Raw genomic sequence first — 24,076 nt, 5'->3', positions numbered from 1 at the left:
AATGCACATCCCATCAATTCACCTATTCAAAGTGAACAACTGAGAGGCAAAGTTCGCGCGCATTTTTGTGCAGGCGAGCCTCCCCGCCCAAGGTCTGTACTGGGCACCCCCCCACCCCCAGGCCCAGGCCCCCCACCCCCGTGCCCCCAGACCCCGGCAGAGAACCCCTGCTTTTCGAGTGCAAACGAGGCATCAGCCATCCGAGCGGAGGACAACCGGAGGTGCGTCCTGCGCGGTCGGACCCGTAAGACCAACCCGGCGGCCTAGGCCCCGCCCCACAGGCCGCGGATCACCGAGGGCGGGTCCTCCCGCTGTCCTAGAGGTGCCCCCCGGAGGTGGCAGGGGGTCTCTAGGTCGCTTCCGGGAACCAGGCCGCGCTTCCGGGAACCAGGCTGCGCTTCCGGCTGCGAGCGCCTTTCTGCTCCGCTTGGGACCCCGCGACAGGTACGGGGGCGCAGCGGGAAGCGGGGATGGGTATGGGTCGCCCTGCTCGCGAGGCGGCGAACGCTCTGGAGGCAGGAGGCCGATCCAGCAGCTCGGGACCGGACCACAGGGCACTGACCGCGGCCGGGGCGGCGGCTCGGAAGAGCTTGGGTGGCCGCCTCGGGGCGCTCCTTCCTCCGGGCCGGAGGGCAGCGCGCTGGCCTCCAGGGACCGGGGCTTGAGCGGCAGGCGGCGGGGCTGCGGAAGGCTGTCCCGATACTGGCCAGGCCCTGAAAGAAAACCCGTGGGTGGTCGTTGGCAGCCGGGGTGAGGGGGCCCGGCCTTCCCGGGAGAGTGGGGTACGAGGAAACCAGTGGGGAGTTCCCCGTGCGCCCGGGCCCGCCGCGCTGAGGCCCGCAGGCCAGGGGTGGGGGCGCCTTGGGGACAGCTCTGCTCGGCACCTGGCGCGGCTGCGGTGGGCCGGGCGCTCCTGCAGAAGCAGGTGTGGGGTGTCGTGCTGTCCTTCAGGTGACGTCTCAGCCCTTTTCTCCAGGTACTGCACCCACCTCTCTTAACACCTGCGCCTCAGCCCTTCCTGCCTAAGGGACGCCGTCTGGTCTCCCCCCTGCAGGGACTTCTGAGTGGACGGGCCTGGGTTCTAGTCCTTGACTTGAGCAGTTGATTCCGCCTCGATTTCCTTGTTGGTGGGGTGAGAACGATAACCCGCTCGTGCAGAGCCGTGTGCGGCTTGGAGGTGGAGTAGCTGAGTGATCTTGGAGTGGTCAGTGGCAGCGGCAGTGGCTGTTGGGTCCTTGTGTTCTCTGGACCTTTCTTCTCTCTCATTCTTTAATCCGTTATTTATTTGGAGAACTTACGTTGCTCTCCTGTTTCCTGATTCTCTTTCTTCTCTCCTCCCACCTCATCTCCCTTTTCTCCTGGCTCCTGCCTCCCCTCTTCCGGGACTGGAGAGGGGCCCCTCCGCCACCTGCTTCCAGGGCACCTTCCGTCATGCTGGCTGTCATCAGTGGTTCACACCATCAGCATCTGGGAGGTGGAGACCATATCAGTCCTCATTCACTGGCCCAAAGGACATGGGAGTCACTGGGCTTCTCTTCCGCCCCCCTTCCAGGCAGTTGCTGCTGGGACCTCCTACCTGGGCTGCCGGTCAAAGAGCAGGAAGCAGCGATGTCTGCCATGGGTCCTGCAGCTCCACACCTGCATCGCCCTGGTGACAGTCACAGTGGCTGCGTGAGTTTCCTGGGCGCCCAGCTGCCTCCAGAGGTGGCAGCAATGCCCCAGCTCCTGAGGGGCCTGGAGAGGGGCACATTCAGAAAGTTGCTGAAGCTGGTGGTCAGCAGCCTGCGGGGGGAAGACTGCCGTGAGGGCGTGCGGCGCCTCGGGGCTGGTGCACACCTGCCTGAGGAGCGTCTGGGTGCCCTGATCGCTGGCACACACACCCTGCTCCAGCAGGCCCTCCGGCTGCCCCCGGCCAGCCTGAAGCCCGATGCCTTCAAGAACCAGCTCCAGGAGCTCTGCATCCCCCAAGACCTGGTCGTGGACTTGGCCAGTGTGGTGTTTGGGAGCCAGCGGCCTCTCCTTGACTCTGCGGCCAGGCAGCAGGGGGCCTGGCTGCCCCATGTTGCCGAGTTTCGGTGGAGGGTGGACGTGGCCATCTCCACCAGCGCCCTGGCCCGCTCCCTGCAGCCAAGCGTCCTGATGCAGCTGAAGCTCTCGGATGGGTCGGCCCTCCGCTTCGAGGTCCCCACGGCCAAGTTCCAGGAGCTGCGGTTCGGTGTGGCCACAGTCCTGAAGGAGATGGCCGACCTGGAGAAGAGGTGCGAGCGCAAACTGCAGGACTGAGCCTTGCTCGCCAGTCCCCTTCTGGTCACCGGGGATAGCTGGCTCAGACAGGTGTCTCTAGAGCAAAGGCCGCCCTTCCCAGGAGGCACTCCAGTGAGTGTTTGAGTGTAATCGTGCATTTCTCTAAGTGAAGAAGACAGCTGTGTCTTTCCCTTTCTTTGGAAGTAAAGCAGCTACACAAAATATGTTCTCCTGGGTAGGCATCAAACTGCAGGCCCCGTCCCCCCAGCTGTCAGTTGGTCTTGTTGCCAGGTAAGGGCACCCAGTGCTCCGGTGTGGCCATGTGTGGTCTAGTCACAGTCTGGGGTCCAGGCCAAGGCCTTTGTGAGGACACAGAGGTTGCTCAGGCTGCCCCCACCTAACGACTGAGCTCTTGCTCCTGTGATTTGGGGAACCCTGTGCTTCAGGGTGCACATTTCATTCCCCTGTCTTAAATCCCTGACCTTATGGAGAGCATTCTAGTGGGGCGAGGGAGGCATTACGAAGTGCATAATACAAACAAGTGGTGTAGCTCGTGGGAGGATGGGAAGTGGCGCAGGAGGCAGAGCAGCCTTTGGAGATGGGGGGCAAGGCTGTGGGAGAACTGGGCTGTCATTTTAAATTGGGTCGTGGGGGGACCTCCCTGGTGGCCCAGTGGTCAAGAATCCTTCCAATGCAGGGGACGCGGGTTCGATCACTGGTCGGGGAACTAAGATCCCACATGCCGTGGGGCAACTAAGCCTGCGTGCCACAACTGCTGAGCCCACGCGCCGCGAACTACAGAGCCCACGTGCTCTGGAGCCCGCGCGCTGTAACTAGAAAGAAGCCTGAACGCTGCAACAAAAACCAGACACAGCCAAAAAAAAAAAAAAAAAAAATCAGGGCATGGGTTGCGCCTCCTTGAGGACATGGTACCTGAGCAAAGACTTAAAGGAGGCGAGGCGGAGGGAGCAGCCTGTGATGCACAGGCCACGTGGCTGCAGCAAAGTGGGGGCAAGGTGAGTGGAGGGCACAGGGGGCAGCCCTGAGGGCCTCTCAAAGAGCTTTGGCTCAATTCTGAGTGAAATGAGTGTGATGTGACAGTTGTTTTCAAAGGATCACACTGGATGCTGTGTTGATAGCAGAGCCTAGGGCAGCAGGGTAGGAATTGGGAGTCTGGTGGAGTTGGCGGTGGCAGGGGAGACAGGAGCAGGGGCCTCGCCTGGGTGCCTCTAGGGTGGGAGTGTGCAGAGCCCGTGGCCAGCCCTGCACCCTGCAGCATAACCACACCCCAGGTAGGGGCCTGGCGTGTCCCTGCCTCCATGGTCTGCCACGAAACCAGGTCACAGGTCTGGTAGTATTAATAGGCCCGAGCATCATGCAGGAACCTCCTCTGAAAACAGAAAATGAGCTTGGGTGCCCACCTGGCACCTGCCCTTCCCCGGCGCCCCCTTCCTGCCCCCTGCTCCATGCCACGACCCATCAAGAGCGGCAGTGTTTGCTCTGTGCTGTTTCCAGAACACTCCCATGATCTCGGTTAATTAAGGCCTTTCCCTGAGTGAGGGTCCTAGGAAGTTAGGTGTGGGCCAAGGGCACAGAGGAGGCCACCCTAAGGTGCTGCTGTGCGCTCGGAGCTAGAGTTTCAGAGGCCAGGCTGCAGGTGGGGCCCCGTCTTGGCTCAGCTGAGGAGTGCAGACTCCCCAGGTCTCCTTCAGCGTCAGCTGGCATCCTTGGGCTCTGCTCCCCTGAGGACAGGAGCTGGACCGGGCTGTGCTCGCTGTTGCCCAGGCCTGCTCAGAAGAACGTGCACAGGTGAGCTGAGCACCACATCTGCCTCCACCAGTGATGGAGACTTTCCTGTCAGTCACTGTGCTGTGACGTCTTCCTCGACCACTGGGCATGTGTCAGGAACATGTGCTCATTATGATACATTTGGAAAAGCCGAAAAAGTAAAACGAACAAAAAAGTAAAAAGATTCAAAAAGCTCCTTTGCCCATAGACGGTCATGGAGAAACTGCCTTGACCAGACTTGACATTTACGCTCTGTGCTGTCTCTGTGTTAACACAGCTCTGTTCATGTAACTCTTCCTGATATGAGGGTCTGTCTAATGGCAGCAGAACATGCATCTTCCTGGTGGGCGTGCCAAGTTTCTCTTGGGCAAAACAAACAAAGCACCACAGACCGGGCAGCCTATAAGACAACAGACATTGATTTCTCACAGTGCGGAGGACTGATGTCCGAGGTCAGGGGGCCAGCAGGGGCGGGTGAGGCCCTCTTCCTGGCTGCAGACTTCTGTGTCCTCCCGTGGAGGAAGGGGCAAGGGAGCTCTCTGTGGGGTCTCTTATCAGGGGGACTCCACCTTCGTGACCGAAGCACTCCCAAAGGCCCCACCTCATAACACCCTCACATTGGGCATTAGGATTTCAACATATACATATACATTTTGGGGACACAAACATTCAGACCAGAGCAACTGCTGTGTTTCATTTTTTTCTTGATTAAAAAATCACTGATGTTGGGACCTCCCTGGTGGCTAAGTGGTTAAGACTCTGCGCTCCTAATGCAGGGGGCCCAGGTTCGATCCCTGGTCAGGGAACTAGATCTCACATGCTTGCTGCAACTAAGAGTTTGCATGCCACAAGTAAGGAGCCCTCGAGCTGCAACTAAGACCCGGCACAACCAAATAAATATTTTTAAAAATCACAGTGAGGACTTCCCTGGTGGCGCAGTGGTTAAGAATCCACCTGCCCATGCAGGGGACACGGGTTCGTTTCCTGGTCCAGGAGGATCACACATACCGTGGAGCAACTAAGCCCATGTGCTGCAACTACTAAGCCCATGTGCCGCAACTACTGAGCCCTCATGCTTTAACTACTGAAGCCCACACACATAGAGCCCGTGCTCCGCAACAAGAGAAGCCACCACAATGAGAAGGCCATGCACCACAATGAAGAATAGCCCCTGCTCTCCGCAACTAGAGAAAGCCCGTGCGCAGCAACGAAGACCCAACACGGCCAAAAAAAAAAAAAAAAATCAGTGATGTTATGCAACTAGATATGCAACTAGAGATTATCGTACTAAGTGAAGTCAGACAAATACCATATGATATCACATGTTTGGAATCTAAAATGCATACGATACAAATGAACATATCTATGAAACAGACACATGGAGAAGAGACTTGTGGTTGCCAAGGGGGTGGGGGTGGGGGAGGGAAGGACTGGGAGTTTGGCATGAGCAGATGCAAACTAGTATATAATGAATGGACAAACAACAAGGTCCTACTGTAGCGCACAGGGAACTATATTCAATATCCTGAGATAAACTGTAATGAAAAAGAATATGAAAAAGAATATAACTGAATCACTTTGCTGTACACAAGAAATTAGCACAACATTGTAAGTCAACTATACTTCAATAAAAAAAATTTTAATCATTGATGTCAATAGGAAACGGTAGAAGGATTTTATATTAAAACTATTTAGAAGCAGAAACAGAGGAGGCAGAATGTGACCACTTTCCCCATTGAATCATTCCATGTGTGGACTTTTGTTTTGGCTTCTTAACACAGTGTTGTAAGAAAAGAATGTGATCATTTTAGGGGCTTCCCTTGGTGGCACAGTTGTTAAGAATCCTCCTGCCAATGCAGGGGACACAGGTTCGAGCCCTGGTCCGGGAAGATCCCACATGCTGCGGAGCAACTAAGCCCGTGCGCCACAACTACTGAGCCTGTAGTGCCACAGCTACTGAAGCCTGCTTGCCTAGAGCCTGTGCTCTGCAACAAGAGAAGCCACATCAATGAGAAGCCCACGTGCCACAACGAAGAGTAGCCCGTGCTCTCCACAACTAGAGAAAGCCCGCGCGCAGCAACGAAGACCCAACGCAGCGAAGAATAAAGTTTTTTTTTAAAAGAATGTGATCACGTTAAAGCCCTTGGTATTATGTCCCTAACGACCCAAAGCACCACCTCGAGCGCCCCCTACAGGCTAGACGCTGTCGACCAGGCCCCAGCCGAGCGCAGAGAAGGTACCGGTGGAACCACCAGGTGCAGGCCCTCTGCCGGGCGCGTGTTAACTCATTAACTCACAGGCACGAGGCCTCTCCGCCTCACGGGTGACTAAGCGCAGAGAGGTTTGCGTCTTGCCTAACGACACACAGCTGATGGGGGAGCTGGCAGTCCGTTCTCCGCCAGCCTTCCCTCCCCACCTGTCCTTAGTCCGCCGACTCTGTGGGCATGCGAACCTGGTGGCAGGGCAGGCTCTTGGTGCCGGCTCCCGTGCCCTGAGCTGCTGTGTCCAGAGTGAGGACACACGTTTAGGGTCGAGGGCCACGGGCTTGGGGGCGTCTGTTTTGCCGGTTACCGCAGCGAAATTGGACCAGTGCAACCAGGAACGGAGACCTGGGGTCCGAGCCCGGCCGACGTGCCCCAGCAGGTGCTCTGAGCTCTGCTGCCACGGAGTGGCCCCGTAGCTGCGACGCCGTGGCTCTAAGTCACGTGCCTGGCAGGGACGCACACACCCCCTTCCCGAGGGACCCTCCCAGCATCCTCTCGGTTGTCCTGGCAGGCAGGGGTGCTTTTCCGACTGAGGCTGGGAGTCCCGCGAGTCAGCACCAGGATTTGCACACCCTTTTGCCCATCAGGCGGCAGAGACCCCCTTGTCCTTGTGCTCCTGGCGGGGGCTGTCTGGCTCTGTCTCCCCAGCCCTGTGGGTGTGTCCACCCTGCTGGTCTACGCCCTGGAGGGTCGGCAGACTGGGAGGGCCCTGGGCCCCTTGAAGTCACCGTGTCTACACGCGCTATCTGCTCCCATCTCCACCCTCGGGGGTCCCAGCCAGCAAGTGGGGGTGTAGAGCTCTGCTCGCTCACCTGCTTCCCTCCCCCTCTCCCAGAAGGCACCGTCTGTGCCTTTTAAGTCACTGGTCAGGAACGTCAGGACCAGAACATTATCTCCATCCTCAGGAGGCTGGAGGTGGTGGCCCTGACGGCGCTGCCCCTCCCACAGCGGCTGTGGGGCAGCCCCTTCCCCCGCTTCTCCAGCTGCTCAGCCAGGAGAGGGTCGCAGAGCCCTGCCTCGGCCCTCGGAGGAGCTCTTGACAGCTCTGATACTGCAAACTCTGGGTTGTTCATTTGTGAGCCTTCATGTTTCTGTCTCAAGGAGGGACACATGGGCAAACAGTGACACAAGGCATACAGGTGGTAAGTGGCTTTCATGAGACGGAGAAGATGGGCAGCAGGCTGTTCCCAGGACTGTTGGCTCCTGGGGCTGGACAGAGCCAGGGGATGAGAGCCACCAGCCTCCAGGCCGCTCACAGATTCTGGCCTCACCGTGGGTACGGGGAGGCAGACGTGATCCAGCTTGAGAAGGTCCCTCCAACTGCGGGTCACAGGCTTGCGGGCCAGCAGTGGTGGCCTTCTCACCTGCGTCGAGAGTGGCTAACTTTTCTCTAAAGGGCCAGAGAGTATTTTAGCTTTTCAGGTCATAATGATTCTCAGTTCTGCCATCGTAGCTCAGAAACAGCCAGAGACATCTAAACCAATGGGCATAATCATGTTCCAATAAAAATGTCCTGTGGACACTGAGATTTTAAGTTCACATCACAAAATTTGTTTCAACCATTTAAAACCCATTCTCAGCTCCAGGGCCGTACAAAACCAATTGGGGGGTGGGCGGTGGCTCTAAGTGCTACACTTCCCTGTGCGCCTGCAGGGCTCCCTCAGGCTGCAGAGGGACCATCCACCTTCACCTGCGGTCAGTCTCTACCCCAGACCTGGACTTGAGGGCAGGGGCCAGCCCAACCCACCTTTGTCCCCAGGCAAGAACAAGACCTTGTACAGATGTTTGTACCTGGAAAATTACAACTGTGTTGACCTTATTTAGATCTCTGTGGAAACTCTTTTTGCTGGAGAATTTTCTCTCTTCTGTGGGCCTCTGAAGCCTCGCCTCAAAGCCTGGATGTGCCCCAAATGCATCATTCATTCATTCAACAAACATTTCCCAGGCTCTGAGTGCAAGCCACACACACAAGGGGACACAGGGATGTGAAAACCCACCTGGGCTCTGCACACACACCCCATGTTATTTGTGAAGCTTCCAGAATGCTCAAAATGTCATAAATCAAAGCTTAATCTGATAATTGAGACAAAAAGCAATTTCAGGTCAAAATTAGGGGTTTAATTTGTCTCCAAAAGAGAAACGCAAAGTATTTTAAAATCTACTCTGGAATAGTTCTGGAAATTCTGTTTTTGGGCCATGTTGGGCGTCTTGAGGGATCTAGTTCCCCAAAGATTGAACCTGGCCCCGCACACAGTGAAAGATGGGTCCTGACCAGTGGACCGCCCGGAAATTCCCGGAAATTCTTAAAATGAGTTTAGTGTTGCATTTACTGAAGCCCCAAATTGGGAGCTATAGCTTGAAAGTAGAGCAGAATAGTCCAGAACTCGCACTACCCGGCAGGCAGCCCTCTCCTCTCCCTCCCTGCAAAGCGACCAGCACACATGATGTGCGCAGATGCTTTTCCTGTGCTCTGGGATCTCAAACCTGTGCAGTAGTTTGAACTCACAATGTCTCGCCAGGTGACACACGAATACTACACATCTTTTTCACATGGACTCAGCTAAGAAAGGACTCCTCACCCTGTACTTCTGCAGTCGATATTCTAGACTGGAATGCAGAGCTTGAGATGTATTTCTGTTGAATTCTTGGTTGTATTGGGACATTTAAGTGAACAAAGCACACTATGAAGAGAGAGGAAAAATAATCCCTCAAAGGCTGGAGGCATGAAGTTTTTACCCAAGTAAACGAGGCAGGACTGCCACTCGGTCGGAGGCAACCGGCAAACAAATGGGACAGCTGTGTTCCAAGAACCTTTATTTGGTCACACTGAAATCTGATTTCAATATAATTTTCAAATGTCACAAAATAGTCTTTCCCCCCCAACCACATAAAAACGTAACCCACCCTTAGCTCGTGGCCTGATAAAAGGTAAAAGCAGGCACATGAAAACCCTGACGCTGATCCGAGCAACCATGGGTTGGGAGCAGCACCAAAAGCTGAAGCGCTCAGGAGCCCACAGGGCCCTCGGAGGCGGAGCCAAGAGGCGGAGCCAGAAGGCGGAGCGTCAGATGGGCTACAGCTCAAGCAGCTGCCTTACTCCTTGGCTGTCTGTGATTGAGTTCCTGGACATGAGGGCATTTGCAGGACTGACTCTGGCTCAGGTTCTGGGGGCCGTGTAGGTCCCAGTGGCTTCAGGCTGATCAGCAGGCCTCACAGATGTGGGCACAGGTCCGCATTTGGCCCACGGGCCACACAGTCAGCCAACCCGACTTAGGACCGTGCTGATCCAGAAAGAATCCAGGTGCTGAAACAGATTTAAGGCTGGTCCCTCTGGCCCTTTTTGGCGAGCCTGCAAGTGCTGTTAGGGGAAAACAGAAGCATCCTACCCAGTGCAGAACCTGGAGTCCAGAGGCCTTCCACCCCTTTGTCCATCATTACCAGAAAGTGGCCAGGAGACAAATCCCTTGTGGGGACGGCACACCCAGCGACAAACAGCCTTCACAGAGCCAGAAGGCGAGAGCACGGGGCCTCGGGAGGCCCTTCCAGCACATGGTGGCACCAGGCGCCAGTGGAGGGCGCGTGTGGCACGAGCACCGGGACCCTGACTCTTGTCCCATCCTTGGGTGGCTCACAAAGCCTAAGATGCAGCCCACTCACATGTGCCCACCCTGTCCGGCTCTGATGGCGGTGACCACCTGGTTGAGCACACCAGCCGAGGCGGGAACATGATCTCTGCACAGTCTGTAGAAGTCCCTGCGCTCTCGCACTGACCCTTCAGACACAAGCTCTGGGTGGAGCAGGGGACGGCCAGGGAGATGGGGTTACAGCTGCTGCAGGGCCACAATGACTGCATGGTGTCCTCCGCCCAGGGCGGGAACACCCCCGAAGGTGCAGGTTGGGGGATGATCCTCATCCCCAGAGACAACACTGCAACCTGAGAACATGTCATACCTTTTGTCAGGTGAACTGGCAGATCAGGCTGAGCTGCCGTGGGGCTGAGTCCCTGTCCACGTGCTGAGAACGAAAACTCACGTGAACTCGGCCACCCTGAACTCCACTGTCCCCAGCCCCACCAGGCCCTCCAGTACACACGGAGCAGCAGTTTCCCCTGATACAAACCCATGGGCTGATTCTGGGCCATGTCGCACAAGGCGATCTGGGCTTCACCCAACCAGTGTGATGGTGACCCAAGTCGTGTTGCAATAAATCCTGAAGTGACCTATGTCCCTCAGGTTCACCTGTCCGTACATGGGAGAAGTGGCTTCTCTGTGGCAGGCCGCCCTTGGCCTGTGATTACTGGCAATGGCACCAAAGATTGGCAGGTCTCGGGGGGTGGTCCTGGGTGGCAGCCTGTGCAAATGACACACCTGGTCCCGAGTCACCACTGCCGAGTCCAGGGCCCCAAGCAGGGCTGGACTTGATGCTACATGTCAGCCTCATCCTGTGGCTCACAGGCCTTGATGAGATGCTCTGTGAGCTGCTCCGCAGCCCCAGCCTGTCAGTCAGGTTCACCAGAGGGGTGGGCGGAGCGGTGATCTCCCCAGCACATTCTTTCCACCCGTGCCAAGAAACCAAGGGCCCTGACCACTCTACCCTGGCTGTTTCTCCAGGCTGGGCTGGCAGAGAAAACCCAGGGAGAAGGTGATGTGGGCGGAGCAGGCTCGCTCACGCGCACCCGTTGCTCAGCACCCGTGGGGCCCTCTGCCCTGGGACCTGTGGGGCCCACAAGACCACGCCGACACACTGATCCTGGTGAGCAGGCATCTCCACCGTCCTCAGGCCTGTGAGAACGCACGGGCTCGTGTGTCTGCTCGCAGACCCCCCAGTTTGGGCAGTCCCCGTGGCTGGAGTTTTGAGGACGTCTGGCCAGCAGCAGCCAACAACACACATCCCAGCCTCTGGTGGTGTTCTCGGGACTGAGGTGAGTCTCCTGCAATGCTGAGGGCCGGGCTGGGAATCCCAGTGAGGGCTGCGCATCTGATCCTTGTAACCGAAGCAGCTGGGCTCTGGACGTAGGGTGGGCCAGTGACACTGTCCCTGGGCCCGGGCACTGCTGCTGGAGCCAGCTCCTCCCCAGAGGCCCTGCCGGGGGAGTCAGGTGAGGGGGACCGGCCACGCTGCCTGGGGCCCCGCGGACACAAGTGAGCATATCTTGCTGCTGAAGCCAGTCTGAGTACCTGGTGCTTAAGGAAGACGTCCTGGGTAACTTCTTTCAATCCACTCGTCTGGCGGGGCTCACGGGGCTTTTCTCATGCCTCTTCCTCGTCCGCAGGACCTGGGGTCTTCCCTCTGTGAACTCAAATGCTACACATGTGCACCTTGATGTGAGGGACACGGGCTTTACTGAAGGTCAAACGTGCCAGCAAATAAACATATACCTCATGTGAATCTGGATGTTCTCTCTCCTAAGAGAGCAATTCTGAATCTTTCACAACATTCTAAATCGTCAGTATAAATGATCCCATAATAAGTTAAGGCTGTAGGTTTATTCACATTTATACACATTCGTAAAGGTGAGTGGTCTATCCCATGTGAATTTTCTGATGCTGAGTAAGCCTTGAGCTCCTATTAAAAGCTTTGCCACATTCATTACATTTATAAGGTTTCTCTCCAGTGTGAATTCTCTGGTGTATAATTAGATGCGAGCGCCATCTGAATATTTTTTCACATTCGTTACATTTATGAAGTTTCTTTACAGTATTAACTTTCTTACGGCTCACGTGGGTAGAAGCTTCCAGAGTATTCCCATACTCGTGGTACCACTGGGCTCGAGTGTGGATCCTCTGGTGCTCGATGAGGTACGAGCTCCGGCTGAAGGCTTTCCCACACTCGCTGCATCCATAGGGCTTCACCCCAGCGTGAATGATCTGGTGCTGGAAAAGGGTGGAGTTCTGACTGAAGGCTTTCCCACATTCACTGCACTTATAGGGCCTCTCCCCCGTGTGCACCCGCTGGTGTATTGTGAGCTGTGTGCTCATACTGAAGGCTTTTCCACATTCGAGGCACTCGTAGGGCTTCTCCCCTTTATGGATCCTCTGATGGTAAATGAGGCTTGAGCTCTGGCTGAAGGCCTTCCCACAGTCACTGCACTCATAGGGCTTCTCTCCAGTGTGAATTCTCTGATGCTGAATTAGGTGTGAGCCCTGGACAAAGCCTTTCCCACATTCTTCACACTTAAATGGTTTTTCTCCAGTGTGAGTTCTCTGGTGGCGAATAAGCCGTGAGCTGCAACCAAAGGCTTTTGAACACTTGTTGCATTTATAAGGTTTCTCTCCAGTATGCGTCAGCTGATGCTGACTAAGGCGGGAGACCCACCGGAAAGCCTTCCCACACTCGTCACACTTAAACGGTTTCTCGGTAGCATGCAACCTCTGATGTGCAACCAGGCTGGGGCTATCCGGGGCTCTTGGGAGCTGAAGTTTCTCCCCAGCGTGCATCCGCTGGTGCTGAGCTAGGGTTGAGCTCTGGCTGAAGGCCTTCCCACACTCCTGGCATGGGTAGGGCCTCTCTCCCGTATGGGTCCTCTGGTGCCTGGCCAGCTGAGACTGCTGGCTGAAGGCCTTCCCGCACTCCCGGCAGCCATAGGGCCTCTCTCCCGTGTGGACCCTCTGATGGTGGATGAGGCTAGAGCTCTGACCAAAGGCTTTTCCACATTCCTCACACCTGTAGGGCTTCTCCCCAGTGTGAATCCTTTGATGCTGAATGAGTTTCGAGCTCAGACGAAAGGCCTTCCCACACTCGGTGCATTTAAACGGCTTCTCTCCAGTATGGATCCTCTGATGCTGAGTAAGCTGTGAGCACAACCTGAAGACCTTCCCACACTCCTCACACTCATACGGCTTCTCACCATGCAAGGTACTCAGATGTCTCCCCTGTAAGCAATCAGGTAATTTTTTTTGGCACTCCTGGCAGCTGTTAGGTCTCTTCTGTGTATTAATTTCCTGATGCAGAGAGACATCTGAAGTAGATCGGAAACTCCTACCACAGATGTCACATCTTCGCAAGGACCCCTGACTTTGATCACGTCGACAACCCAGGCGGCCACCGCTCCCCCGCTCGCCACACCCCTGGGCCTCTTGCTCAGCGAAGGTCTCCCTGGGAGCCACAGTCCCTATATTCAAGCAGTTTTTCTGGAAGAGGGAGGTTGGCTGACTCTCTGAACAGACCTCGGGATCAGAGGCATCTCCAAAGCCAGGACTCTGGGGGAAGTCCTGGGACGGGGTTTTGACCATGACCACATGGGATTCTGATTTTAGACGGTCAATGTCTTCACAGGCCTGCTCACTCTCGGTCCCGATTGTAGAATCTGAAATGAACAGGAAGTAAACTGCTGCTTATCCCCTGTGCTCAGAGGAAGGACAAAGACTGGAGGATGGGGCAGGGGTGCACACCACCCCTGGGACTGAGCCCCCTCCCAGACAGTCTGCATTGAGCACATGGAAAGACGCTACAAGAAGTCAATGCCTTTGACAGTTCTCAAAATTTGGTTTCATTCATACTTCATTTTATGCACTCATTCAGTTACAGTGTACTTGGCAGAGTGCAAAGAGCTTCCCTCCTACATGGGGGAAAGGTCCTCCCACGTGGAACTAGCATGAGGAAAAATCTACAAAGAAGCAAAGTGAGCTCGATAGGGTGGGAGCTTTAGTGAGAGGCAGGGCTAGGCTGAGAGGTCAGAGGCTCCTGGTTGCAGAGAACGTAGAGTGAGGAGGAAAGAGAGACTGAAAACTGTGACTAGAGGGATGTTAGATACCAAGAAAAATGAGGTGCCAGAGCTGCTGAGGGGCACACAGGTGGTGAGCCCAAGAGAACTGGGCCTCCAGCTGTCCACTGGGTGGGGTTCTGAGAAGGACCCCAGGCCTGAACCCTGTGGCATCCAGCTGCCGCCAAGCCACGCCCTCTGACGCACACCTGGCCGCATCCCTTGCTAGTCTGCCCTTCAGCTTCCAGGTGGCCACACCCGCTGGCCATACTGACTCCTCCTTCCCATGGGTTTCTGGAGGGTCCACCTACGCTGCCTGCCCTCCATATGGAGGTTTGGAGTGATGTGGCCACCAGCCAAGGAATACCTGGGGCCCAGAAGCTAGACTAGGCAGGAAGGATCCTCCCCTACAGGTTTCATAGAGGACATGACCCTGCCCATACCTTGATTTTGGACATCTGGCCTCCAGAACTGAGAAACAGTAAATCTCTGCTGTTTTAAGCCTCCAGTTCGTGGTGCTTTGTTACAGCAACCCCAGGACACTAACACAGCCCTAGAGCCTTATCTGAGAGGTTGGGGTCACCCAGGGCCCCAAGAAGTTCCAGAGGGAGCATGGCGGAGGGAGGGGACAGCTGCTCAGAGCCACACTTAGTGCTCAGAGCCACACTTAGTGCACTTAGAGCCACATGTGTGTACCTGAGCTCAGTAAGACTATTAGTAAAATTACAGGGGCTTCCCCGGTGGTGCAGTGGTTCTGCCAATGCAGGGGACATGGGTTCAAGCCCTGGTCTGGGAATATCCCACATGCCACGGAGTGACTAAGCCTGTGTGCCACAACTACTGAGCCTGAGCTCTAGAGCCTGCGAGCCACAACTACTGAGCCCAAGTGCCACAACTACTGAGCCCATGTGCCTAGAGCCCGTGCTCCGCAACAAGAGAAGCCACTGCAATGAGAAGCCCATGCACCACGATGAAGAGTAGCCCCTGCTCGCCACAACTAGAGAAAGCCCGCGTGCAGCAACAAAGACCCAATGCAGCATTCCCCCCCCGCCAAAAAAAAATTACAAACTGAGCAAACAGTGGTTCAAAAACAAACCGTTTTTGCCATAATGCGTGGGTGTTTTGTGCCCTCGCTTTTCTGTAGTTCAGTCTCTCCTGAGGCTGCCCCACCACCCGTCTACACTTCCGAACCCACCCCATGGCATTCCCAGGCAGCCCAGCAAGCCCACGTGGGTGGCACCTGGGGTCTGCCTCCAGCCTCCCGCCTGCAGCCCTCTCACCCTGTGCCCGGAAACCTCACCTGCCTGGGAGGTCCTGGCTGCCTCTCTCCCCTCCGCTCCTTGCAGGTCGAGGACCCATGGCTCCTGCCCCTGTTCCAGCCGGGAGATCAGCTCAGGCTTGAAGACCAGGAATCCTGCTGTGGAGGCGGCAGAGGAGGAGATGGCATTGGTGTGGCTGGGAGTGCAGCTCAGCCCTCCCTTGTTCCCAGGAGTGAAGGGCTGGGGGCTACTGGGGCACAGGGGCCCTCTCTGTCCAGGTCTGTCGCCTCCTGAGGCTGGACACAGAGGAACTCCTGGACTCCCAGCCTGTCCCTGTCTCCATCCACACAGGGCCAGGATCCCCAGGGAGCCCTGTCACACGAATCTGCCTAGTACAGGCCAGCTCTAGCCCAGGGGGAGAGAAGCCAGGCACTGCCAGCACTTCCCTCAGTCCCTCAGTTCCGAGAGCAAGGACACCCCAAGAGATTGACGTGGTTAAAAAACAAGACAAACAACAACAACAAATCAACAAACAAAATGGATTTTAAATCAGAAGGTGTGAGGACTTCCGTGGCAGTCCAGTGGTTAAGACTCTGTGCTGGGCTCCCCTGGTGGCGCAGTGGTTGAGAGTCCACCTGCCGATGCAGGGGACACCGGTTCATGCCCCGGTCCAGGAAGATCCCGCATGCTGTGGAGCAGCTGGGCCCGTGAGTCATGGCCACTGAGCCTGCGCGTCCGGAGCCTGTGCTCCGCAACGGGAGAGGCCACAACAGTGAGAGGCCGGCGTACCGCAAAAAAAAAAAAAGACTCTGTGCTTCCAACGCAGGGGGCACGGGTTTGACTTCTTGGTCTGGGAACTAAGATCCCACATGTCGCGTGGTGCCGCCAAAAAATAAAATAAAATAAATTAAAAAAAAAAATCAGGTGTGAAGTCCAATGGTCACCCAGAAGCCCCAGCCTCGAGTCCTCATATAAAGCCCTGGGGGGCCTCGGCAGAGGGGTGGAGAGCTGCAGGCACCCACCTGGCACCTGCCTTCTGGGGCCGCCAGCCCCCATGCTGTGGGCCAGCCGTGTGATGTGCTCCCAGCCCATCCAAGGGCTGGCCAAGCCCTCTGGCTGGAGCACACCTCAGGTTTCCAGCCGTGTGGATGGAGAAGGGCAGGCATAGAGAGCCTAGGTCGAAGTCTCAGGTGATGGCAGGACCCTGAGTTGACCCACAGTCAACATGAAACAGGTGTTCTTACCAAGCACATGTGCAATGCTCACAGAGAAACATCCCTGGGCCAGCCAGGAAGGGGATCAGGCACAGGCCACAGAACAATACCACAGACTGCACCTGATCTAAATGCAACTGGACATGACAGCCACCACAACAAGTAGCTCAAAACTATTAGCTACCTGAAAACTAAATGATGAATTATTAAGTGGTATTTACTGTAAGTAAATTGTATTTACTATAAGTCAAAATTTGTAGGGCGCAGCTGAAGCAGTACTTACAGATAAAATTTCACATTTTAAAATATGTTGACCAGAAACAAGAATGATTGGGGGCTTCCCTGGTGGCACAGTAGTTAAGAATCCACCTGCCAGTGCAGGGGACACGGGTTCGAGCCCTGGTCCGGGAAGATCCCACATGCCGTGGAGCAACTAAGCCCGTGCGCCACAACTACTGAGCCTGCGCTCTAGAGCCTGCAAGCCACAACTACTGAGCCCACGTGCCACAACTACTGAAGCCTGTACGCTTAGAGCCGTGCTCCGTGACAAGAGAAGCCACCACAGTGGGAAGCCCATGCACCGCAACGAAGAGTAGCCCCGTTCACCGCAGCCAGAGAAATCCTGCGCGCAACAAAGACCCAATGCAGCCAGAAATAAAATTAAAATTAAATTATAAATTTATTTTTAAAAAACGAAACAAGAATGATAAACACAGAAAAGGTAAATATTAAATTCAAGGAGTTGTAAACAAAATAACACAGCAAACACAAATAAATAAAAAGGGAGAAAATAACAAAAGTGGGCAAGATTCAATGAAAGAGCACCCCTTCCCCCCAAAAAAACCCAAAAGCTGGTTCTTCAAAAAGATAAAAAGCATAGTCTTGTGGCAAAACCAATCACAGGGACTTCCCTGGTGGTCCAGTGGGTAAGACTCTGTGCTCCCAATGCAGGGGGCCTGGGTTCCATCCTTGGTGGGGGAACTAGATCCTACATGCATACCACACCTACGAAGTCCGCATGCTGCAACTAAGAGTCCACATGCCACAACGAAAAGATCCTGTGTGCTGCAACAAAGACCCAGTGCAGCCAACATAAATAAATATTTTTTTAAAAAAATAACAGTCAACACAGTGAAAAGATGCTGCCAAAAAATAAAACAAACAAGGGAAACAAACACAAACATAATAGAGATTAAAAATAAAGAGTATTACGAACAAATACACGCTAAAAAAATTGAAAATCTGAAGGAGTAGATCTATCTGTACAAAAACTAGAAATGACAAAATTGGCACAGGGGAAAATCCGTAAGCTTGATAGACCATGAGGCATTAATAAAACGTAAATTCCAGTCAAAGACCTTCCTTCCCCAAGGGCCCAAGGCCCAGGTGGTTTTACAGGTGAGTTCAACCAAAAACTCGAAGGTTCAATTAATTCCATCTATATAAATTCTTCCAGAAATTAAGAAAGACAACAAAAGCTTCCCAGCTCATTTTATGAAACTTATATGCAAAAAATGTCAAACTATATAATGACAATTCACCAAAAAAGAAAAAACAAACAAACAAAAAACCATACAAGTCCATTTGGCTTAGGAACAGGGATGCAAAAATCCAAAATACAATACTGACTACCTGAGTCCGAAAGGTTATCAGAATGCATATGTAAATATCATGACTTAAGTAGAGTTTATTCCAGGAATATAAGGAAATATGCCAATGTAACTTATTAGACTAACAGGCTAAAAAAAAAAAAAACATATGGACATCTCAATTAATGTAGGAAAAGAATTTGAAATATCCACCTGCCAATGCAGTGAACACGGGTTCTATCCCTGCTCCGGGAAGATCCTACATGCCGCGGGGCAACTAAGCCGGTGCACCACAACTACTGAGTGTGCACTCTAGAGCCTGTGAGCCACAACTACCGAAGCCCGCGCGCCTGGAGCCTGTGCTCCGCAACAATAGAAGCCACTACAATGAGAAGCCCGCACACTGCAACAAAGAGTACCCCCGCTCGCCGCAACTAGAGAAAGCCCGCGCACGGCAACGCAGCCAAAAACAAAAAACAAAACACCGAAACTCTTCAGCCAACTTCTGTCCTTAGTTACATGCATTCCCTTTAAAATCAGAACAAAACAAGCATGCCCACAGCACTCCTAACAGCACGGGCGCTCTGGCCATTGCTAAAGATCAGGACACATGGGGGCCAGGAGGGAAAACACCAAGCTTTCACTTGCAGGCCCCTCCTTAGAACATGATACCAGAACTAGCAGGGAGTCCAATGAAGTGGCCAAATACAAGGTCTATCCTCCAAAATCAAGAGCATTTCTCTACAGCAGCAATAATCAGCTAGAAATATAACAGAACAATGATACATTCACAAAACAACCTAAACTGAAGATCAAACACCAGACCACTGTGGAGGAAATGCCCACACTCTAATAACGTCTGCAGAGGTAAGTAGGTAAATGGAGACACAATGCATGGTCTTGGGTGGGAACAGTTAACAGAAAGGTGCCAGTTCTCCTCACATTATCTACAAATTCAAACCACTCCCCTATAAAAATTCCAGTGCAATTTTCAAGGAACTCAAACTTATTCTAAACTTACACGAAAGAACTACTCTGTTAGCCGTAAGTAAGTGAAATTTTAAAAAGAATAAAGAGCGAGAGCTGCCCCACCAGGTATTAACATGCCACAAGCCAAAGCAATCAAAAGTAATACTAATAACAGAACAACCTAACAAAAAGCAGAGAGCTGCCCCCTAACAGACCAGAGCTCAGAAACACACCATCACACATATGAAAAAGACAGCTCTACAAATCAACGGGAAAGGATGGATTGTTTAGTGCTGGGGAAACAGCTCAGTGTGTGGACAAAGATAAAAAAGGATTCTCGGGGCTTCCCTGGTGGCGCAGTGGTTAAGAATCCACCTGCCAGTGCAGGGGACACGGGTTCAAGCCCTGGTCCAGGAAGATCCTACATGCTGTGGAGCAACTAAGCCCCTGCGCCACAGCTACTGAGCTTGCGCTCTGGAGCCCGTGACCCACAACTACTGAGCCCGCGTGCCACAACTACTGAAGCCCACACGCCTAGAGCCCATGCTCCGCAACAAGAGAAGCCACCACAATGAGAAGCCCGCACACAGCAACGAAGACTGAATACAACCAAAAATAAATAAAATAAAACAATAAATAAATAAATATATATAACAGAGGCCTGGCTAGGTGGGTGCTGACCGATGACGCAGGGGCTAAGGGTGTCCAGATGAAGCCTCACCTAGTCCGGCCACACTGCTGTGGTTCTCGAGCATCACCTCCTTGTAGAGGGCCCTCTGGCCAGGGTCCAGACACTGCCATTCCTCCCGTGAGAAGTGCACAGCCACATCACCAAACGTCACAGCCTCCTGAAAGGACACACACCAGTCCCCCAGGGACCCCTGGGTGTCTCAGGCACATGGACCACAAGGTTGGGTGAGACAGTCACCAGGCCCCTTTGGCTCTAAAATCAAGGGGAGGAGAGAATTCCCTGGAGGTCCTATGGTTAGGACTCCGCACTTCCACTGCAGGGGGCATAGGTTAGATCCCTGGTCAGGGAACTAAGATCCTGCAAGCCACGCAGTGTGGCCAAAACAGTAATAATAATAAAAGAAAAGAAAATCAAGGGGAGGGACAGTATGGAGAAGGGGGAGGGACCCAGACTACGGTGATATACAACCTTCCCCAGAGAGCCTCAGGCAAGGCCCGGTCTGGGCAGGTGTTTGCTCACTACCTTGGCAATGGGCATGCCGGAGACCGGCAAGGGTCACAGTGTGGAGCCAAGGGAGGGTCTAGGTCCAGGCCCAGTGGGCAGGGAGGGTGCGCAAAGGAGGAGGAAGGGGCCCTCCCAGAACGAGGGAGGGAACGGGGGAAGTCAGACTCCTACCATGCGCCTGCGTGGGTGGGGATCCGCGTGTCCCGGCCCAGAGACCTGCTGGAAGTAACGAAAAGGTCAGAGATCAGTATCCTGGAGGCCCCAACCCCTGACTTCCAGGCTAACCGAGGGGCGTGGTACTACGTTCCCCCATCCTTTACCTCCAACCCCAGGTGTTCTCTGGCAGGGACTTGGGGCGGGGCCAAAGTCACCATGGCACCTGAGTACCTGCCCCCCGAAGCTCCATTCATCTTTCAGAGTGTGTAGTATGTATGAATCACTCCACAAACATGTAATGGGTGGTTGCCACGGGTGCCAGGTGCGCAACCAAGCAATGGGGATACAGTAGTGAACAGTACACACAGACTTTGCGTTCACGGAGCAGTCTACTGGAGAAGAGAGTTAAGTGACCACAAAAACAAATGCAAAATTACAGCTGTGATAATAGCACCGAAGCACAAGAAACTCTGAAAGCACTTAAACGAGGAAATTCTGACTTAATCTGATGGGTCACTTCCCCTAGGTGCTAACTTGGCTAAGGTAATGGAGGTGGGGAGGGCACCGCAGGCAGCAGGAACAACGTGTGCAAAAGGCATGAGGCAGGAAAAACCGGGGCTGAATGAGCCTGTGGGGCCGCAAGAGGAAGCATGATGCGACTGGAGGCTCGAATAGACAGGAACCGGAAGGACGGACTGCAGGGACAAGAGGAGTGGGCACAGGACCCCACCCCAACCCCAGTATATAAACTTGGCCCCTCCCCAGGCATCTCTCTGGGAGGTCAGAATGAGAAGCGGGCTTCCTAGGGGAGCTTCTGGCTCTCAAATCGGCTTGAGGGCCGAAGCCCCAGGCCGTGAGGGCAGCAAGGCTAAGGCAGCAGTGACCACTGTCAGGTGGGTCCCCACCTGGGCCTGGCCAGTGCTGTATCCTGGGTCCCCTGTAGAGAATCGCAGGCCCTTAGCGGCAACCAGAATTCAGAGAAAATACATATCTTATTCCCCCAAGGTACAGCCCTTTTTGCCACCCTCACTAAGTCTAGGCCTTCGACGGACAGTGAGGGAGGGAAAAAGAGGGCCCTAGAGGGAGATGATTATGCAGGTAGGATAAGCAAGGATGCCCCTGGAGCAGGCCTAGAACCGGCGGGAAGGTTACGAGGCTGCCGCGAGGCCGGATCTGCGGGACTCCCCCTCCCGCCTCCTACCTCTGCCGGGCAAGACGGCCGAGGCTCGACCACCACCCCGCCAGGCGCCCACGGGCTCTAGAGAGCCGCCCGCGCCACCCGCGCTTCCCCGCGGAGAGGCCGGGGAGCGCGGGGCCTGCAGAGTCGGAGGCGGGAGGGCGCTGGGGCTGGTAGGCGGTCTCTCCGCCCGAGGGCGAAGAGCACGTGCAGCGCCCCGACACTAATCCGCGCGTGTTGCATCGACTCACCCTCCCCCGGGCCGCTCGAGGACCCACCCGCGGGACGACGCCGGAAATGGGCCTCGGCCGCCCGCGGCCGCTCTGCCCCGCAGCCTTCCGGCCGTTCTGGGCGGTTCGGAGGCTCGGCCAACTCGGTGGTTCCCAGCCGGCCCCCGCCCCCGCCTCGGAGCCGGCGAACGGGCGGGGCCAGATCGCTGGGGAAAGGATGGAGCCCGGAGAGGGCGGGGCGGAGTCCGGTAAAGGGCGGGGTCACAGTACGGGGAGGGCGGAGCCGGGGCCCAGGAAAGGCGTGGGTCTGGGCCCGGTGTCTCTTGGCCTGGGGTCGGGGAGCGGACCCGGGCGAAGCGGGCGGAGAGCCTGAAGTTCGCCTGGGGACGATCCCGCGCACCTCCGGTCACCAGTCCGAGGGCGCTGGTCCCCGCACCGGTTCTATGTGCTGGTTTTTCCATAGCAGAACGCACCCGCTGGGCACGTTCGAGGCCCCAGGACTACGGAGACACCCCCACCCAGGCCGTGTCCGGGGCAACGGCCTGCTGGGGGCGCAGAAGAGCCGTGTGCAAAGAGCAGGTGTTCTGCACCTGGTAGGGCAGATGGTCCAGGCGGAGGTCACCGCAGTGCGGCGGGGCACCGACAGCTCAGAGATGAGGCTGGGAGGGCCCCAGAAAGGGTGAGGTCCACCAGGAGAAGGAGAGGCCCAGGGGAGGGTCGTCACCCGGGACTCCGGGCTGGGGTCCCTGGGTGCATCGCGGGGTTCGGGGCAGCAGGACAGCCCAGGACCTGCCGAGAGACCGGATGGGGTGGGACCGGATGGGGTGGGACCCCGAGGTCAGGTCAAGGCTTCTCCTCGCTGCGCCCCCACCCATCCCCAACTTCGTGTGGCCCCCGGGGCCACCTGTTCTGGGTGTTCTCCCAGATCCACGCTGTCCTGTGTGTAGGGGCGGGCACCCCAACTTCTTTGGAACTCAGCAGGAGCCTCCCCAGGTCCCTGCAGCCCTGGGGAGGACGCTGTCTGCGTCTTCGGAGGCCTCAGCTTTGTGCGGCCCCGGTCCCTGGAGCTCTTCACACTGGACAGCCCTGGAGAGGGAAGGGCGGGGGAAGGGTGCGCAGAGCTTTTCGCGGGGAGGGCCCTGACACCCGACTTGTCGACGATCCAAATCCCGGGGTCCCAGGCAAAGCCACTGTGAAATTGGTGCAAACCAAAGTAAGGAAATGGTCAGAATCAGCTCCCGGACCGACTCCTAGGGGAGGTGGAAGAGAAAAGCAAGTACGCTCGGAGGAACTAGCTCCTCTCCCTGGGCCCCTGTGCGGCATGGTCCCGGCGCTCCCACCCCACACCTCCCAGCTCGAACTCAACTCTCCCGTCCCCACATCCTCCCTGCTCACGCTCAGAGAGCATCTGTGCAAAGTATGAATAAACGAAGGAATGGAGAATGGGAAAGGGCTGGGAATATGCCTGCTTCCTAACCTTAATCGCCAGCCAAGCGCTCAGGTACCCTGAGCTCACTGGTGGTCCTGATCTACTTACTGGGAGACTTCCTGCTGGAGGATCTTCACACTGCTCCATCTAGAGGAGGGGCTGGCAAACCTGGGCCCTAGCCTGGCCTCCTCAAGGTAAGGATGACCCAGGGAGCAAGAGGGGGAGCCAGGGCTGATGCTTGGGTCTGTGGACCCTGAGGACAGAGCCATCTCAGCCACCACAAAAGCCTGGCCCAGAGTGTCCACCCAGCAGACATCTGGGCAGTGTGGGAGGTGCAGGTACCAGGGCACTGAGGGTGCTGCCCGGGAGTGGGGTGAAGGAGACTGCTTCTATCCACTGCAGGCCATTCCAGGGCCTCCGTGGCTGAGTCCCATCATCCTGAGCAAACAGACTATTAACAGTAAGGGGCCTGGGGAACTTCCCTGGTTGTCCAGTGGCTAAGACTCCGTGCTCCCGATGCAGGGGGCCGGGATTCGATCCCTGGTCAGGGAACTAGATCCCGCATGCCGCAACTAAAAAAAGAGTTCACGAGCAGCTAAGACCCGGAGCAGCCTAAATAAATAAATAAATAAATAATATTTAGGGACTTCCCTGGTGGCGCAGTGGTTAAAACGCCACCTGCCAATGCAGGGGACACGGGTTCGAGCCCTGGTCCGGGAAGATCCCACATGCCGCCGAGCAACTAAGCCCGTGCGCCACAACCGCTGAGCCTGCGCTCTAGAGCCCACGAGCCACAACTACTGAGCCGGTGTGCCACAGCTGCTGAAGCCCGCACGTCTAAAGCCTGTGCTCCGCAACAA

General features: G+C 55.5%; 2 protein-coding genes across 4 annotated transcripts; one reads left to right on the top strand and one right to left on the bottom strand.

Annotated features, from left to right (window-relative positions):
• The first annotated feature begins 377 nt into the window (after positions 1–377).
• COMMD5 (COMM domain containing 5) lies at positions 378–2,440 on the top strand. 2 transcript variants are annotated; one of them, XM_082674847.1, is made up of 3 exons: positions 378–444; positions 1,553–1,671; positions 1,891–2,440. In XM_082674847.1, exons 2-3 carry the CDS (start codon positions 1,609–1,611, stop codon positions 2,281–2,283), a joined length of 456 nt encoding a protein of 151 aa, XP_082530973.1. In that variant the 5' UTR covers positions 378–444; positions 1,553–1,608; the 3' UTR covers positions 2,284–2,440. The 2 variants fall into 2 exon arrangements, with proteins under 2 accessions (XP_082530973.1, XP_082530972.1); XM_082674846.1 differs by having other exon boundaries at positions 1,553–2,440.
• Positions 2,441–9,128: 6,688 nt separating this feature from the next.
• Positions 9,129–21,869, bottom strand: ZNF7 (zinc finger protein 7). 2 transcript variants are annotated; one of them, XM_082674536.1, is made up of 5 exons: positions 21,809–21,869; positions 20,396–20,443; positions 19,751–19,877; positions 15,299–15,415; positions 9,129–13,602 (listed from the first exon to the last, which is right to left on the bottom strand). In XM_082674536.1, the coding sequence occupies exons 2-5, from the start codon at positions 20,396–20,398 to the stop codon at positions 11,819–11,821; spliced, it is 2,031 nt and encodes a 676-aa protein (XP_082530662.1). In that variant the 5' UTR covers positions 20,399–20,443; positions 21,809–21,869; the 3' UTR covers positions 9,129–11,818. The 2 variants fall into 2 exon arrangements, with proteins under 2 accessions (XP_082530662.1, XP_082530661.1); XM_082674535.1 differs by lacking the exon at positions 21,809–21,869 and adding an exon at positions 20,545–20,647.
• Positions 21,870–24,076: the final 2,207 nt, after the last annotated feature.

Source organism: Grampus griseus (genome assembly GCF_964374135.1).
Source record: "Grampus griseus genome assembly, chromosome: 17".
NCBI classification, from domain to species: Eukaryota; Metazoa; Chordata; class Mammalia; order Artiodactyla; family Delphinidae; genus Grampus; species Grampus griseus.
This window is presented reverse-complemented; position numbering and strand designations above follow the sequence as displayed.